We start from the raw sequence: 16,345 nt of genomic DNA, 5'->3' as shown, positions 1-16,345 counted from the left end.
ATATATATATATATATATATATATATATATATATATATATATATATAAATAAATATATAAATAAATAAAAAAATATATATATAAATAAATATATATATATATAATATATATATATTTATATACGTACACAGACATAAATCCTGCTAATTAACTTTTAATGAACTTTAGTTCACTGTTAATTCTCTGATGAGGCAGACTTAACAAAAACATTTATATTTAAATTTTTATGTTTTCTTCATCATTTGATGTATTTGCACTCATTGTATCTACTTTTATAGTTCAATTAAATATGTGGTTTTGTTTCTTGTATACAGAATATCCAATAATTTTGTGTCTTTTTATGATTTTTCAGCTGAGTTAACTTTTAACAGATTTAAGTCATTAAAGTGACAACAGGATTTCATGATAAAGCCAGCACCATTTATTTTTTTTAATCTTCACTGATAAAAAAAAGCATGTTTTTTATACATAAAACGTTTTTAAAAATAGTTTCCACCGTCCGTCCCAGACCTGTCCCATTCCGCCGGGATTGGGGTTCAGCCTTCATGATTACACGAGGCTAGGGTCCGGGTAACGGCCTTCTGCGAGTCAGCAGCTCTTATGAGCCTAAGCAGTGACCAGCAGAGCTCGGAGCCCCCAGAGTACGCAAGGCCGGGATCCGGAGCCTGAACCCCGAGTCGGCACCACGGAGGATCTTCCGCTGTGACCAGTGGAGCTTGGAGCAGTGGCGATGACGCCCTGCATGGCCTGGGTCTGAGGGAGAGGACCGGGGGGACTGGCGGAGCTCCATCTAGCTTGCTCTGAATTTTGTCGTCGGCCACCAAGCACAAAAAACGCCTGCACGTCAGCATTAGACCACGGTGTTGTCATTATTGTTTTTAAAATATTTTTTTTAAAAAGGTCCAGCCGCTGCTCTGGGTTCCGAGTAATTGCAAATAGCGGATTGGTGTGAAAAGTTTCTGAAAGATCCAGTGACTCCTCTCCGACCAATCAGTGACCGACAGTGTTATGACATCACGTTTTGGTACCTGCTCGGCCTGGTTGGAACCACAGAGCCAAGGGTTCTGAAAAAAGGGACCAGTTCTACATACCATTACTAATGGAAAAGCCTTGGAACCGTGCTGAGTGGAGTCGTGCTGTACAGTTACTAATGGAAAAGAGGCATTAGAGTCCAGGGGCAGCTGAGGGCTATAGATGGACCAACCAGTCTGCAGCCCTGGCTGTTGTTGAGGCTAAAGCTCAGATGTGGTAGCAGTTACTTCAGTCAGGCTTTATAGCAGGAATCTGCAACCTTTATGATCAAAAGAGCCATTTCTGCCTTTTTGTTCACTACATTAAACGTGTCCGGAGCCACAATACCTACTGGGATTCTCAACTGGTGGCCCACAGACCACTTTGTTTGTTGGAGGGCACTTTTATGGACAGTAGGGGTGATTTTATAAAACTAAATCTATCTATCCTGATACATGCTCAATAATCCAGGTAGAAAAATCCAAAAAAGTTCAATAAATCTATCTAATGATTTTTAACAATTTTTTTTATATTTTTACATTCTAAGACAAAATAAAAGATGAGATTATTGTAGGAAATATAGTTTTTACCCAGTTTATAAAAACTAAAACAACAAACTATGCATTCTTATGTGATTTTATTTTTAATTGTAGACAAATTACATATCCTACTTTGAAGAAATAAATCATAAAGTGAAAGTGAGTATGTTTTACTCCTTGTAATGTTTCTAGTATTCATAAATTTGCAAAATAAATTACAGGAAAACTGCTCAAACTAGCCCTTTTAGTTGTTATAACAACCAATAAAATTCAGTTTCATGTCAGTTTTGGTCAAAGCTTGAAAGAGCCGCTGCAGAGGGACCAAAGAGCCACATGTGGCTCCAGAGCCGTACGTTGCAGACCCCTGCCTTATAGACTTTCCATCAGCTCCGAGAAGATTCTGCCAAACCATCAGGCGGCTGAGGCAGGATAAGCAGCACTTTACCAACAAGTGTCCGTGCTTGGTCATATTTACAGATATTGAGCTAAAATTCGGTGTGGTTGTAGCGGAGACTCATTCACAACACATGCCCTGAGTGTGATATCTCACAACAGCATAGGGGATTTAACTTTATCTTTAAGATTTGACAAAAATGAATACATCTCTGACATCATTCTCCTTTATCTTCAATCCTTAAAAATTGATGGGAAAACGATACAACAGAAAAAGATATAACACACAAAAAAGAATGCTGGGAAATAATTTCAACAGTAAATTTTGGTTCAATGTACTATTTAACATAAATATAAAACAAAGCTATCAAACAATCTATGCTGTGTTGACAGTATGGGACAACTTACCTGCTGACACAACACTAGTGCATGATAGACCAGCAAAAGACAATAAAACATCACTAAAACAGGAACTAGATTGCCTTTAGGCAGTGGAAAAACATAGATTTGGAGAAAAATAAGATATTCCACAAACCAGTTGCATTGTATTTAAATTATTATGCAATAAGTACACATGTATTAAAATTCAAAATGTGTGTTGCTCTTTGGATTTGAACAGAATTTAAGCACAATAGATTAGAGGGGTACTGCTCCAATTCAAGTTTAGAGGTTTTACCTTTAGGCATCTGGAGCGTCAAAACATCAATTTACCACTGTTTCGTTTTTACCTTACACTCTAATTAATGCTCTAAAGACTGGAAAAAACCCGTCACAATTTGGACCAACAATCAACTCAAGTTACACATTTGATAACGTTAATAAATGACTTCAGTTTCATAACACGCAGGTCCGATTTGCTAAGTAAGACAAGGAGGCTAGCTTACCTGGAGTTTCAGCATGTCCTTGCACAATACGTAAGACTTAAAATCTTTCCTCGGTTTTCCCAGGTTGCTAATCCTGTTTAATAAAAGATGAAAAAAGAGGCAAAAATGGTTATGTCGCAAGTCACTGTGTGCCTTTACCCTCGGACCTGACCTGGGGTTGCTCTGTTTATGTAACACTGAACTATTTTCAACAGCAACACACATACTCCCAAGTAATCTTTGCAGCCGACAGGCAAACACGAAGGTAAACACTTTGATACAACATCGCAGTTAATCTGCGGCTCTTTTTGCCTCCCGAGCAAGAAGCATAATCTCAATAATTCAGATTCAAGTTTTGCATTCCTCCAGTGGCTGCGAGTTTCATACCTCAGCTCAACTTTTCTCCATGAAAACAGGCTCGATTTAGCTTTTAAATCCTCTCAAGTAGTCGTTGGTCGTCGTCTTGAACATCATGGTCGAAAGTGCGTCTCCGTCATCGCGTTGCTCAAGTAAGAGTGGGTTATCTCAGAAAAGGACAAACGACCGCGCTGCGCTAAAAAAAAAAAAAAAAAAAACCTGAACTAAATGTGCGGAGACTTGGAGACAAAACGTTCAACTCGTACGGGCTTCACTCTCACACGCGCACACACACGCACACACACACGGCATCGGTCGTAGTAGCTAGCGTTAGCGTGGCTAGCAGGCTGCTTTAACCCTAAACGCGGCGCCAAGTTCTGGCAGTTACTCAACGGCCCTGCAGCCGCGAGACACGAAGGTTTACTACAAAAACGCACGCGGGGGTCTCTAACGGCCGAACGCGCGCGCTAGCACGCAAAAAACTCGAACACACCTACAGCAGTCCGACGAAAAATAGGCTAAGCTTCCTTTTTCGAGACCCAAATAGATGGCCATTACTTTTTTGTTATGCACCGCCCACCTCCTCTCTTGGACGTCTACAGGAAAAGGGATTTCCCTTCAGCCCCCACGATAACCAATCACAGCCCGGTCTGGCGTTTGTCCTGCGTTCTGATTGGCTACGGTGGTATCAAGGGCTGATCTGTTTGGCTCGCCCCGGTGCCCATAACGCTCGGCACCGCCCCTTCAAACAGGGGTGTGTCGTGACGTCAGAGGTAACGAAGAGGTAAACAACTTTGACCGCGTGAGGCTTAAAGCAACCTCGTTTTTTTTTTTTTTCCCGTTGATCTCAGAATCAACCGAGACCCCGTTGCAGGATTACCGTGCCCACGCTACTTGCAGCATGGGTGTCTCACTAGCTTCAAACCGCTTCCCTGAGGCCTGGTTCCCTACCCCCCCACCCCTCTCTGCACCAGTCCGGGGTGTCTTTGTTCGCATGTGCGAGCGCAACACAGATTTAAAAAAGCTGAGACGGCTGCAATCGATGTCACACTATTGAAACTTTGTGATCAGCTAGATCAAAGATGAAGCATTCGATTTAATCCCTTTTGCTTCATGATTTCCTCGACTTTCTTTATGCAGCGAGGTGTGCGTATGCGAGGGGTGTGTCTGCTCTGCAGTACACTGGTAGGCTGGAAGAGAGACATGGCGTTGCATGTGAGTTGCATGACAAATACTTAATTATCCTCACAATAGACCACTAAGCCAGTCCCTCATCAAATAAGATGGAGACGCGCTCCGACAGATCATTTTATTTGTCCATCAACTAATTTATTTGGATTTTATCACTGATTGTTCTGCGCATACGTTCTGGCAGAGGGTTAAAATGGAGGTCTGTGTTTATAGCAAGAGGTAATTCAGTAGTGCAAACAGTGAAAGCTTTTCCTCTTTCTAAGTTTATCTAGTCTCGTTTTCTTTTTTATTAATTTTATTTATTCAACCACATGCGAACCTCACTGAGATCAAGATTTCACTTGCAAGATGGACCTAGGAATACTTTTGATCAAGTGTTTAAATAAAAATCAAGCAATAACAATAATCTGTCTTACTTTAGGTCTGCTTCGACCATGTCACTTGCACTTGAAAGAAGAGGAATGAAAGTCATCGGTTGTAAGACAGCGTGCATGTGTGTGAATGAGAAGGAGGCAGGTGGAACAGTGAGGCTACAAGGAGCAGAGGTCACAAAGGTGCAGGACTTCCACTGTCCAGGAAAATGGGAAGTGTGGTAAAGAGATGAAAATGAGAGTCCAGGCAGGATTGAGTGGATGGAGAAAAGTTTCAAGAGTGATTTGTGACAAAACAGTGTCAGCAAAGGTAAAAGTTTACAAGACACTGGTGAGACCATCTATGTTGTATAGTCTGGAGACAGAGACAAAAAGACAGAAGAACTGGAAGAGGCAGAAATGAAGATGTTGAGGTTCTCCTTGAGTGACAAGGATGGATAAGATTAGGAATGAGATTATCAGAGGTGCAGCACAGGTTGAACAACTGGGAGATAAAGTTAGAGGCCAGACTGAGATGGTTTGGACATGTCCAGAGGGACAGTGGGTATACTGGTAGAAGGATGTTAGACATGCAGCTACCAGGTAAAAGACAGATATATGGATGCAGTCAGAGAGGACATGGAGGTAGTTGGAGGGAAGACAGAGGACAGAGTGAGATGGAGGAGGATGACTCGCTGTGGTGACCGCTGAAGAAGAAACGGCCAAAAGAAGAAGAGCTTCGACCACGCCACACTAGGCCCGCTGTATGTCAGTAGACCTTTTAATTAGGCATGACGAAACCTGCAGAAATGAACTATCATACACCAAGGTTCAAGGTGACTTTATTGTCATTCACATCACATGTGGTACATGAGGTGGAACAAAACTGTGTACTCAAGGTCTCAGTTACACCCAAAAATAGCAAAAGTATAAAAAATAAACTGTATACTATAGGATCTAAGAGATAAGCTAAACAATAATGATGTGATATACGATGCATTAAATAGCAGCCTGAACATGAGTCTGTACAGCAGCTTAAGGTAAGAAATCAGCAGCATGGATAATCAGCAGCACAGATCAGTCACATATCACCAATTACAGTGTCATTACAGTGATTCTTCTGGTTAGAGATTCATGAGTCTAACAGCCTCAGGGTAGAAGCTGTTCCTCAGTCTAGTGGTTCTACACTTAATGCTCCACAACCTTCTGTCTGCGGGGAGTGGGGCAAAATGTGTGTGTGCTGGGTGAGTGGGGTCCTTCATGATGCAGGTGGCCCTCTTCCTGCATCTGGAAGTGTAGATGTCTGTGATGATGAAGATACTGACTCCTGCACAACTTCTACCACTCTGCAGAGCTTTCCTGTCTCCATCTGTGCAGCCTCCATGCTGATGATGCTGGAGCACAGGATGCTCTCCACTGCACACCTGTAGAAGGAGGTGAGGACTGAGCTTTCCAGACCAGCTCGTCTCAGCCGCCTGAGGAAGTAGAGTCTCTGATGAGCTTTCTTGATCAGGCTGGTGGTGTTGTTGCTCCAGCTGAGGTTGTCATTCAAGTACACCCAAGTACTTGTAGCTGTAGACCACTTCCATCGCAGATCCTATGTTCAGGGGGTGTAGGTGTGTTTGTTCCTTCTGAAGTCCACGATCATCTTCTTTGTCTTCTTCACATTGATGTGAAGGTTGTTCTTCCTACACCAGCTCTCCAGGTGTTCCACCTCCTGCTTGTAGCTGGACTCATCGTTGTTTGTGACGCATCAGCATGCATTGCTGCTTGATCCACATTATTCACTCAACCTTTATTTATACAGGTTAGTCCCACTGAGCCTCGGGGACTCATTTACAAGAGAAACCTGATTTTAACAAAGAGTGATGACAACAGTGGATAACAACGACAACAATAGACAATCGTAAAAGACGCATACAGATTTTTTTACAAATTAAAATAAGATGGCAAAAAAAAAAGTTGCAAAAAAACCCATCTAAGGCGATGTAGAAAACTAAATTATAAAAACTAACCTGAAGCACATCTTTTTTTCTATATGTAGTTTCACCAGACTGCAGTGAGCTTTAGAGGCAAGACTTTGGTAAAATCACAAATTCAGTACTTTAATCGTTTTAATTCAGTTTCTTTATATAGTGGCCAAGTCACAACAGAAATCATCTCAGGGCACTGATAGTGCAATCATAAATTATCTCGATTGGTTCGTTTTATTTAAATCTTCACTTCATAATATACTTTTTTGTTTGTAAATATCTTTCATATGTTTTTTTTTTTTTCTGGTTGAAATACTGAATGCACTCTATTCGATGTTAAAATTACAGAAATAAAATTAAATTGATCCCTTCATTGTTCAACTGCTTCATCCTTTTTTAATTGTCCAATGTTTTTTTTGTTGTTGTAGGAATACAGTATAACGTTTTTGCATACTTTGTGGGGTTTTAGCCGTTCATATTTCAAAAATGTTCAGCTCATTCTGTGGATGATTGACTTTACTTTGTTGTAACATTTATGCTTTTCAAAATGTTTACTGTTATTAACAAATGTTTTTTTCAATTAACATCTCAAGTCCCTGATAACATTATTCCAGTATGGTTTTCTTTGGAATAAGCTTCAGCAGGTTGTCTTCTTACGTTACATTTAGCTCTTGATAGTAGGGGTGCACCGACTGCAGTGTTCTGGCCGATCACCGATCTCAAAAAAGCCTGACCTGCCGATAATGATTTTGTTTTATAAGCAACACTGTCAAGTGTTATAACGTCACAATGCATCTTCAATTTTCCAATATTATTTTATTGAAAAACATACCCTTGAACAATATCCTAGAAACAAAACAAACTTGTTTTAACTGGCCATGAGGTAGTGCTCTGAAATATAAATGAAGTTTAGCCAATTGTTGTTAAAACTAAAAAAAAAATAGTTAAAATCGGTTTCTCATGTATCGGCACAAAATTAAGGAAATCAGGGCTGATTTATCGGTGCACCCCTACTTGATAGCTTTTTCAGCTTTCAGCTATTGCTTTGGTTGGTTTAGGTTTTACACATTTTGGCTTTGAGATTTTTGTTAATGAAAAGTGCGTTACAAATTAAATTCATTATTATTATTATTATATAGGTTTTTGCTATATTTAGTTATTAGCTAGCAATTGCCCCTTTTACCTACTGATCTGCTTCTTTTAGCTTTTGCTAGCATTTAGATTTTTTTTATTTTTATACTTTTAGCTATTGGTTTGCTAATTTTTGCAGTTATCTAATGTTCCGTCTTTTTTTTCCGTTTGTTAGCTTTAAAAACACAGGTTCAGCTTTTTCCGAAAATCTTCCAGTACTCATTAAGCATTTACCATTCATGGAGTATAATCACTGAAAACGTTACATTTTCTAGACGGCGTATGTACAATAAACAGTAGCTACTCTAGAGTATCACCCCCATACACACACACCTTTCTTCCTTATTTTACAGCATAATCAGGCACCCGTGTGTGTGTGTGGTATTAAGGCCAGTGGAGGGAGGCCTAAAGAGGTGAAGGTCAGATGTGTCTACAGTGTAAACACCATAAAGGCCTAAGGGAAAGACGGAGTGGGACAGAGGGATGAGGTGTGTGTGGGGGGGCAGTCTCAACCAAACATGTTCCAAGTAATCGCAGCAATATATAAACTAACACAGAATATGTGTGTAATATATATATATATATATAGTACATCTATAAACAAAAGACATAAATCACTGTAAATCATAGTTTATTAAACAGCAGTAGCACCTTATAAAGCAATGCAGAATGTTTTTTTTATTTTTAAAAAAGCTCACAGACAAGTAGTTTAATATCGTTCTATTTAATTCTCTGATCCTTGTTGAATCTGTAAAATCCATTCCAACACTTATGAAACAACCAGTAAAATCAATTCTAACATTTATGAAACAACCAGTAAATCATCCAAGTGCCTTCATGGCTACTCTGCAGAACATAGCTACAATAATAAAAAAAAAATCAAGTTCCAACCAGTTTATAACATTTTTTATAGTCAACAAAGTGAACAAACAAGTTATCTCTGCTTAATTGTGCACTACCCGTTTGTTTCTTCCTACTGAACAGAGCTGGAGGTTACAACCCCCCTGCTAGTAGAGCCCTGCCTTCAAAACGACAGGAATTTTTACAACAAGCATTCCCCCACTATTCTAGTCCATTCCACATTAGACAGTTATGCATTTTTGTACCCGCTGTTTGGCCAAAGACTACAGACCACTCAACAATTAGGCTCGCATCATAAACCCCAAGGACACATGTGCAAAGTTCACCGTCAGCTACAGACTTGTTTACGCCAGCTTTGCATTCTAGCTGCACCTCAGAACTAGCATGGACTCATCCAGCCAGCACCCTTTTGACATGAGTCATATTTCCTTTAAACACTTGATTCATGTGCTGTATCGGTTAGTAAAGTGTGTTGGTGTTTGGTTCTCCTTCGTGAAGAGCCGATTCTCGCCCTGTGCCTTGGCCGATTTCCAAGTCTGGCACCAGCGCTGGATCGGGACGTTCTGCTAACTGGGATTTGTTTGGCACTGCAGCCACACATGTCAGACATACATCCATCCTGGCCGAGGCGCTGTGTGTCCTCAGATGATCTGGTTCTTCGCAGCGGGCTGGTCTGCTGTTTGGAAACAAGGAGACTGGAAATCATAAATCACAAACACTTGACCTCCTAAAACTATGGGAGTCAGTATATGTGGCACTGGTGCAGAAACATAAATAACCGCTGCAGTAACAGAGCTCATAATGGAATAATATAATCTTAGCACAGCCCGAGTAACTTCATGCAGTACTGTAGTGTAAAACAAACACATCTGAAAACACGCACTAATAAAGGCATAACGTTCCTCGAAGGAATGCACATCACCAGCTGTTGATCCATCTATTGTAGATTTACAACCAATGAGGTCACATTAAAAGTCATTCAGCAATTTGTGATGTTTTGCTAACGGTCACACAAGCACATGCAGACATGGGCAAAATGGTAATGCCAGATGGATTATAAATGTGTTCTCAAATCATAATGTGACTTTAGATAATTCACGTTGTAATGCATTGTAATTGTGCTCTTTTAGCTACAAATCATCACAGATAAAAGTCTAATAATAAACATTGCATAGTATTTCCAAGTCCTGTAATGCATTGTAAAGCCCAAGAGGAAGGTAATAAAATACAATGGAGTCTGATGGACAGGTTTGCTAGTTTGAAGACTGTTTACCTGCATTACCATAGGAAAATCTTTGAGAACACAAACCCACTTAAAGAACCAGAAAGTATCTTTGAATAAATACAGACAGTAAGTTGAGCTCTCCTAATGGTCACTGTTGCTTGAACGCTCACTCTGGTGATGTTTCAGTGAGGTACAACATAAAACTCAGGATATCCTGCCTGAGGGACTGCCACCCTGTTCCACTAACATCTGTCATCACGTGACGCCTCTGGCGGCCGGGCAAGACCCATATAAAGTCACTTCCCCCAGGGCAATCTGCACATTGTACTGAGTGTTGAATCATCTGTGATTGTTATCACCGTGATTCCACAGGACCTGTCTCGCTTAGACAAAAAGAACACGCTGTACCTTTGAGAATGTTGTTTGTCAAAACAGAGTATGTGAGCAGCTAGACCCTGGAGTTGTTGACAGGTACGCCACAGGTGGTGCAGATGGGCATCAGTTCTTACTGATTGTTTATGACTCTTGACACGGCAGAACGCTAATTTCACATGTTGGAAAAGGGACATTCGGACACAAAGATGAAGCAAAATCAGCACAACTCGAATTTTGACTACCGTAAATCTACCGACAACAAAATTTGTAATTCCACACAAACACGTTTTACGATAGATGTTAAACTTTCCCACGCCGCAAAGTAACATGACACCGGTTTCCCTTCACTCAACTTTTATACATTTTATATAAAAACAAATGCAAGTTCGGACAGAAAATCTGATGATGGCATGAGGTGCAGGGGAGGATGCAGGATGAGGCTTTAGGAAGCGGAGCCTAGAAGGAAAAACCGATCGATACAACGAAAGTAGAGAGAGTCTGCTTTTTCCAAATCACTTTTGTTCAATATCGCTGGATGATGCACACAGGAAGGTTCATCCCCAGAACCCTTTGCATGCGCTTGACTGAGATCAACAGCAGCTGCATCACTATGTGGTGTCCAAACTGCACAGCCCTGCGTTGTAAACCTGTGCAGCAGGTGGTGTAAACAACATAGTTTCTCACAGGCACCAAACCCAACAGGACATTTACCGTGAGAGATGCTTATGCAGGACCTACTTCATCTGTTACAGCGGGTCTGGAGTGCTGCACAGAGTAAAATCCAACAGAACAACAGCATCCTCATGATACGGCTGCTCCAATCCTGCCTTTCATCTCTGCATCGAACTGCTTAACATTCCTACCAAAACAAATCATTACATTATCATTGCTTCAATATGAGGTCATAAGGTGTGCTTGAAAGGATTTTCTTTCTTGTCTTTAAAAGCAATTGAGCTCTTTTTGAGCACTTGTGACAATTACCATAAAAGATTGCTTAAGTTCCTCTCATTCTTTAGCATTAGTGGGATTCTTTTGGTATACACAAAAGACCAAAGGCTATTTTTCTTAAATTCCTCATACGGAAGCCAAAAGGTCCTAAAGCTGTTTCCAGACCCTATATTTCTGAAACTTTGTTTAGAACAAGTTATTCATTAGGAAGTAATTTCACTGTTTTATAACCAGTTCTGAGTTTGAACTGTGAAGTGAAAGAACCCTTTTTTTTTATAAATAAAAAAAAAAAAACATGTTGGACCTCACCCCATAACTTTTATGTTTCTCTCTCCAGATTGCTGGTTTCTGCAAAATTCAGATGTTGCTGCTTGTGAGACGATTATAGGTTATAAAAACATCTCTAGCTCCCTCTATTGGATTAATCATTATTTGTTAAAATGTACAGTAATTCAAACCTGAAATAACAACACACAATATAAAAATGCTTTAAAAATTACAATTATAAAAAATTACAATATTGTGTTTTTTTATTTAAAATATGACTGATGGAAATTTAATAAAACAAGATTTACTGGATTTAATTTGGACAAATTGAGTTAATTTCTGACCGTATTTATGAACAGGCAACAGCAGGGCTACTAAAGCGATTCATTTACACTTTTAAACGCCTCCAATCTGCAGCATGCTTCTTTTTTTTTTTTTTTTTTAAAGCTTTACACCACCATCAGTTTTGAACAGAAATATTTTTACAGAAATATATTTCTACATGATAGTCAGGGACAAAGCGTCGACAACAAACGGATTTAAAGTTTTCAGTTTGAATCCTCCCTTCTTCTCGTCACTGACTGGGTTCATTTGTTTTATCTCAATTATAAAAACAAGTGAAAAGTAAAAAAGGGGAAGCTTTTGTTAAGAACACAACACTGAGGTACACTTCAGAAGTTCAAGCTTTTCATTTCAGGCAAATTATCAAAGTCAACTTCTGGTGGAAAAATGATATACTAATGTGCATGCTCCAAGTGATAATAGTCATACTTAATTCTGGTTATTTGACAGCAAATGGAATTTTATTTTGTCGTTTGTTTATATTCGTTACTGTCACAGACTATGGCCTTCTTACCTGACAAAAACTTATTAGAAATTATTTGCAAGTTTGATATTTGATAACCTTTATCAATGGTTGTTATCATCATAGACATAAATATGTAGATGCCTCGTTGAGCGGGCTGGCCCGTTACAGCAGTACTTCAGCGTGTACGCCATATTGGATGTGGCAGATCTGCCCGTCAACCAATACAAGGAAATAAGACAACTTTATAAAAGCAGTTTTACAAAGTTAAAAACCTTGGAAAATAATAGCACAGCTTTTTTCTGCGTGTTGCCACTCTGCAACTTAAGAGTGATCGGTTTGGCCATGTGGTGCAGCCTCGGTTTGTGGAAGACTGACACAACTAACATCAGCACAAAATGGTGGTTGTCAATTCCATACTGTTCCTTGAATGTGCCCCCTGGAGAAAACACATCCTCAGAACTAATCTCAGCTCGGTCAAACTGACAGATCAAGGCCACTTGTGACAGCTTGCCCTGACACTGATGAAAGAAATGCTCAGCTGATCTGACCACATTTACTGTGCCCTCAGAAGGAATAGCCCTCCTTTGTTTTTTAGTAAGCAAGTGGTAGCTCTGGTCAAATGATGCAGATATAGCATCAGTCACCAAACTACCACAACACACATCACGCACACATCACAGGATAGCTTTTTATGAATTTGGCAAACAACAAAACCTGAAATGTACACCAGTACATTGTCCTCGAGACCACGAATGTGGGTAGGTCGATAGCTATGGTCTCACACTATTGGAAGATCTGAAATTCAATTAGCACAGGCAAATTAGTAAGTACCACCAAAATCACTAGAAAGTCTTAAAAAAGAAGGGTAAGTATTATACACTTAAGTTCAAATTTTGTCCACATTTGTATTTTAATTTTACCTTTTTTTATTGAGCTGCTCTTTCAACTCTTCATTTATGAGTTTCTTCACCCTGAGATCCTCCAGAAGACCACTCACAGCGTTCTTTGCCCTCCTCTCTCTGTCCTTCGCATTCCTCCTTTCTCTTTCCAGACTCTCCACCCGAGCCAAGGCTTCCCTGAGTCTGGCCCTCAGATCATCATCGGATGAAGGCAGAGCATAGGAGTGGTCCTAGTACATACAAGGATGAAAATATTATAAATGATGTTTATATTACATCTCTCAGTTACAGTCCATCACATCTTTATTTGTACAATGTGTTCTTAACTGTCCCACATTTTTACACGTTCTTAATCTTATCACTCCTCAACTGTACCACCAACGCTGTGTGTGTGCATGTAGCCATACAGACATGTTTCATTGTATGTTCAAATACACTATCTGGCCAAAAAAAAGTCGCCACCAAAAAAAAAAAAAAGATCACACACTAATATTTTGTTGGACCGCCTTTAGCTTTGAATACGGCATGCATTCACTGTGGTATTGTTTCGATGAGCTTCTGCAATGTCACAAGATCTATTTCTGGGGAGTGGTGGCGCAGAAGTTAGAAGATGGGCTTGTGATCGGAAAGTCGCAGGTTCACTTCCTGGTACCGTCAACATCAAAATGTGGGTGGAAAAGGTGAAACACCCACACCTGCCTCCACCCTCATTCGCCCCACTCTGGGCCCTTGAGCAAGGCCCTTAACCCCCACCATCTGCTCCCTAAACAAGTCTCTCTTGAAAATGACTTCTCGTGGCTCAATGAGACTACCTGGATAAATAAAGGGTAAATGAAAAAAAAAAATCCAGTGTTGCATTAATTTTTCACCATTGATGACTAGACACTAGTCATGATGGGTGCATCCCTTCACCAGCCTCTCTTCTTACCCTGATGCTCCCATCACTCTGGAACAGGTTAAATCTGGACTCATCAGACCATATGACCTTCTTCCATTGCTCCAGAGTCCAATCTTTATGCTCCCTAGCAAATTGAAGCCTTTTTCCAGTTAGCCTCACTGATTAGTGGTTTTCTTAAGGCTACACAGCTAACCCTTGAGTTCCCTTCACATTGTGCATGTGGAAATCTCTTACTTTCACTATTAAACATAGCCCTGAGTGCTACTGTTGTTTTTCTTCCATTTGATTTCATCAAACGTTTAAGTGATCGCCGATCACGGTCATTCAGGATTTTTTTCCGGCCACATTTCGTCCTCGAAGACGACGGGTCCCCACTATCCTTCCAGTTTTTAATAATGCGTTGGACAGTTCTTAACCCAATTTTAGTAGTTTCTGCAATCTCCTTAGATGTTTTCTCTGCTTGATGCCAATGATTTGACTCTTCTCAAACAGACTGACATCTTTTCCACGACCACTCGATGCGTCTTTCAACATGGTTGTTTAAGAAATGAGAAGCAACTCATTGCACCAGTTGGGGTTAAATAACTTGTTGTCAGCTGAAAGACAATCACCCAGGCAGTAATTATCCATTAAGAGGCGTGTACCCATTTCCTTAATTAAATCCAGGTGGAAACTTATTTTTTTGGCCAGGCAATGTATGTATGTGAGTGAGTATGTCCAAAATAGTGACAGAGAGTAGGTGTTGTTGTAAGGGGGGTGGAGGTAACAAGAGGTTTGAATATAACCAGGGTCATAAGGCTCACAGCTGTTTGAGGCGTAGCTAGTACTCATTACTCACAACATTGGGCACAGGCAGGGGCTCGTCCTCTTGGACCAGCTGGGAACAGTCCAATGACAGGGTCTTCTGTACCTGCTTTGAGGTCTGGGTCTCCTCCTGTGTCTTATTTGAGGTCTGGGTCTCCTGTGCCTTTGAGGTTTGAGATCTTCTGGATCTCAGAGACAGGGTCTCCCGTGCCTTCTTTGAGTTCTGGGTCTCTTGTGCCATCTTTGAGAGCTGAAACCTTCTGGTTCTGGTAGCCACAGGCTAAAGTGAAGGATAAAATACGAAGGATAAAATATAGAAATTATCTCAGTTAAAATATGTCTTTGATTCCTTCACATTCAGAAAGGGGAAAAAAAAACATTTTCCACACAGCGCTGCAATGAATTATATTATCCTTACAGCATAGTGATACACCTACCCCATGGAGATGAGCTGGGAAACTAAAGACTGAAGGAACAACTCCAGCTCTGAGCCTGACTGTCTGACCCGTCCTGTCAAAGTTCTCTGGTCTAAAATGATCACTGCAGAGCATGGATGATGGACTAGCAGAAACCCCTTTCCTTCTGACAGCTGTTTCCCATTGCTTTCTCCGCTCTTTATCTTTGGGAAACCTATATAGTAGGAAAAAAGTTTGCTAAGCAACTAACAACAATCACAGTACTGGTAGTTACTTTCATAGTGGCAACATAATACTCTAATACAATTATAAGTCTTACATAAGTACTTACTGTTATTTTTTTTTGTTTGTTTACTCTTACCTGTGAAAGGTAATGCCATTAGATCTGGTTTGCACTGTAAACCGGTTGGTACAATTCCAGGCAGCACATGAATGAGGCATCTTATCCGATTGCTTCACTTCGCCACATTCATTATGGCGGCGATGTAGACCTACCGCGCTCAATTTTTTCAATTCAACCTTTATATGAGGCGTTTACGCATCTATTTGTGGTTATTATGATTATAACATCCAACCATCTATCCATTATCTTTACCCGCTTCTTCCTTTTTGAGTTGCAGAGACGTACAGTATTTTTCCTGCAGCTACCGGAAGTAGCTGTAGCTTCGGCACAGTGGGACTGTGGTTACGGACATAGATCTATGGTTACGGAAGCCCGTGCGACCCGGAAGTAATGTATAACACTACGGATCGTGCTTCCGCAACAGCTTGCGTCATAGACATAATAATGACAATACAATGGAGAAATACAATCATATGTATATTTTCATTCTTACCTGTGAAAGGTAACACCATTACATCTGGTTTGTGCTGTAAACCGGTTGGTACAATTCCACGCAGCACATGAAGCTCTTATCGCTTCACTTTTGCTACATTTAAAATGGCGGTGACGTCGAGTACGATTCAGCGCGTAGGGCGTCTACGTATTTATGTCTGTAGTTGCGCTGCACAGGGCCAGAGTTTGCGCATGCGCGCA

At 40.4% G+C, this 16,345-nt stretch overlaps 2 protein-coding genes across 4 annotated transcripts in view; both read right to left on the bottom strand.

Annotated features, from left to right (window-relative positions):
- Positions 1 to 3,731, bottom strand: part of LOC119411698 (vitamin D3 receptor B) — a 45,664-nt gene extending 41,933 nt beyond the window's left edge. The window contains exons 1-2 of the mRNA XM_037678609.1: positions 3,194 to 3,731; positions 2,828 to 2,900 (exon numbers count right to left, since the gene is read on the bottom strand). The gene's annotated coding sequence lies outside the window, so the exon portion shown is untranslated. The remainder of the gene's footprint in view (positions 1 to 2,827; positions 2,901 to 3,193) is intronic.
- Positions 3,732 to 8,785: 5,054 nt separating this feature from the next.
- On the bottom strand, positions 8,786 to 15,973 carry LOC119412242 (THAP domain-containing protein 6). Of its 3 annotated transcripts, none has more exons than XM_037679225.1 (5): positions 15,671 to 15,973; positions 15,331 to 15,523; positions 14,928 to 15,173; positions 13,213 to 13,421; positions 8,786 to 9,345 (listed from the first exon to the last, which is right to left on the bottom strand). In XM_037679225.1, the coding sequence occupies exons 1-5, from the start codon at positions 15,748 to 15,750 to the stop codon at positions 9,129 to 9,131; spliced, it is 945 nt and encodes a 314-aa protein (XP_037535153.1). In that variant the 5' UTR covers positions 15,751 to 15,973; the 3' UTR covers positions 8,786 to 9,128. The 3 variants fall into 3 exon arrangements, with proteins under 3 accessions (XP_037535153.1, XP_037535154.1, XP_037535155.1); XM_037679226.1 differs by having other exon boundaries at positions 8,786 to 9,342; XM_037679227.1 differs by lacking the exon at positions 8,786 to 9,345 and adding an exon at positions 12,998 to 13,087.
- Positions 15,974 to 16,345: the final 372 nt, after the last annotated feature.

This window comes from Nematolebias whitei, chromosome 7 (genome assembly GCF_014905685.2).
Source record: "Nematolebias whitei isolate Nwh7 chromosome 7, NemWhi1, whole genome shotgun sequence".
NCBI classification, from domain to species: domain Eukaryota; kingdom Metazoa; phylum Chordata; class Actinopteri; order Cyprinodontiformes; family Rivulidae; genus Nematolebias; species Nematolebias whitei.
The sequence above is the reverse complement of the archived record's forward strand: the minus strand, read 5'-3'. Positions and strand labels throughout refer to the sequence as shown.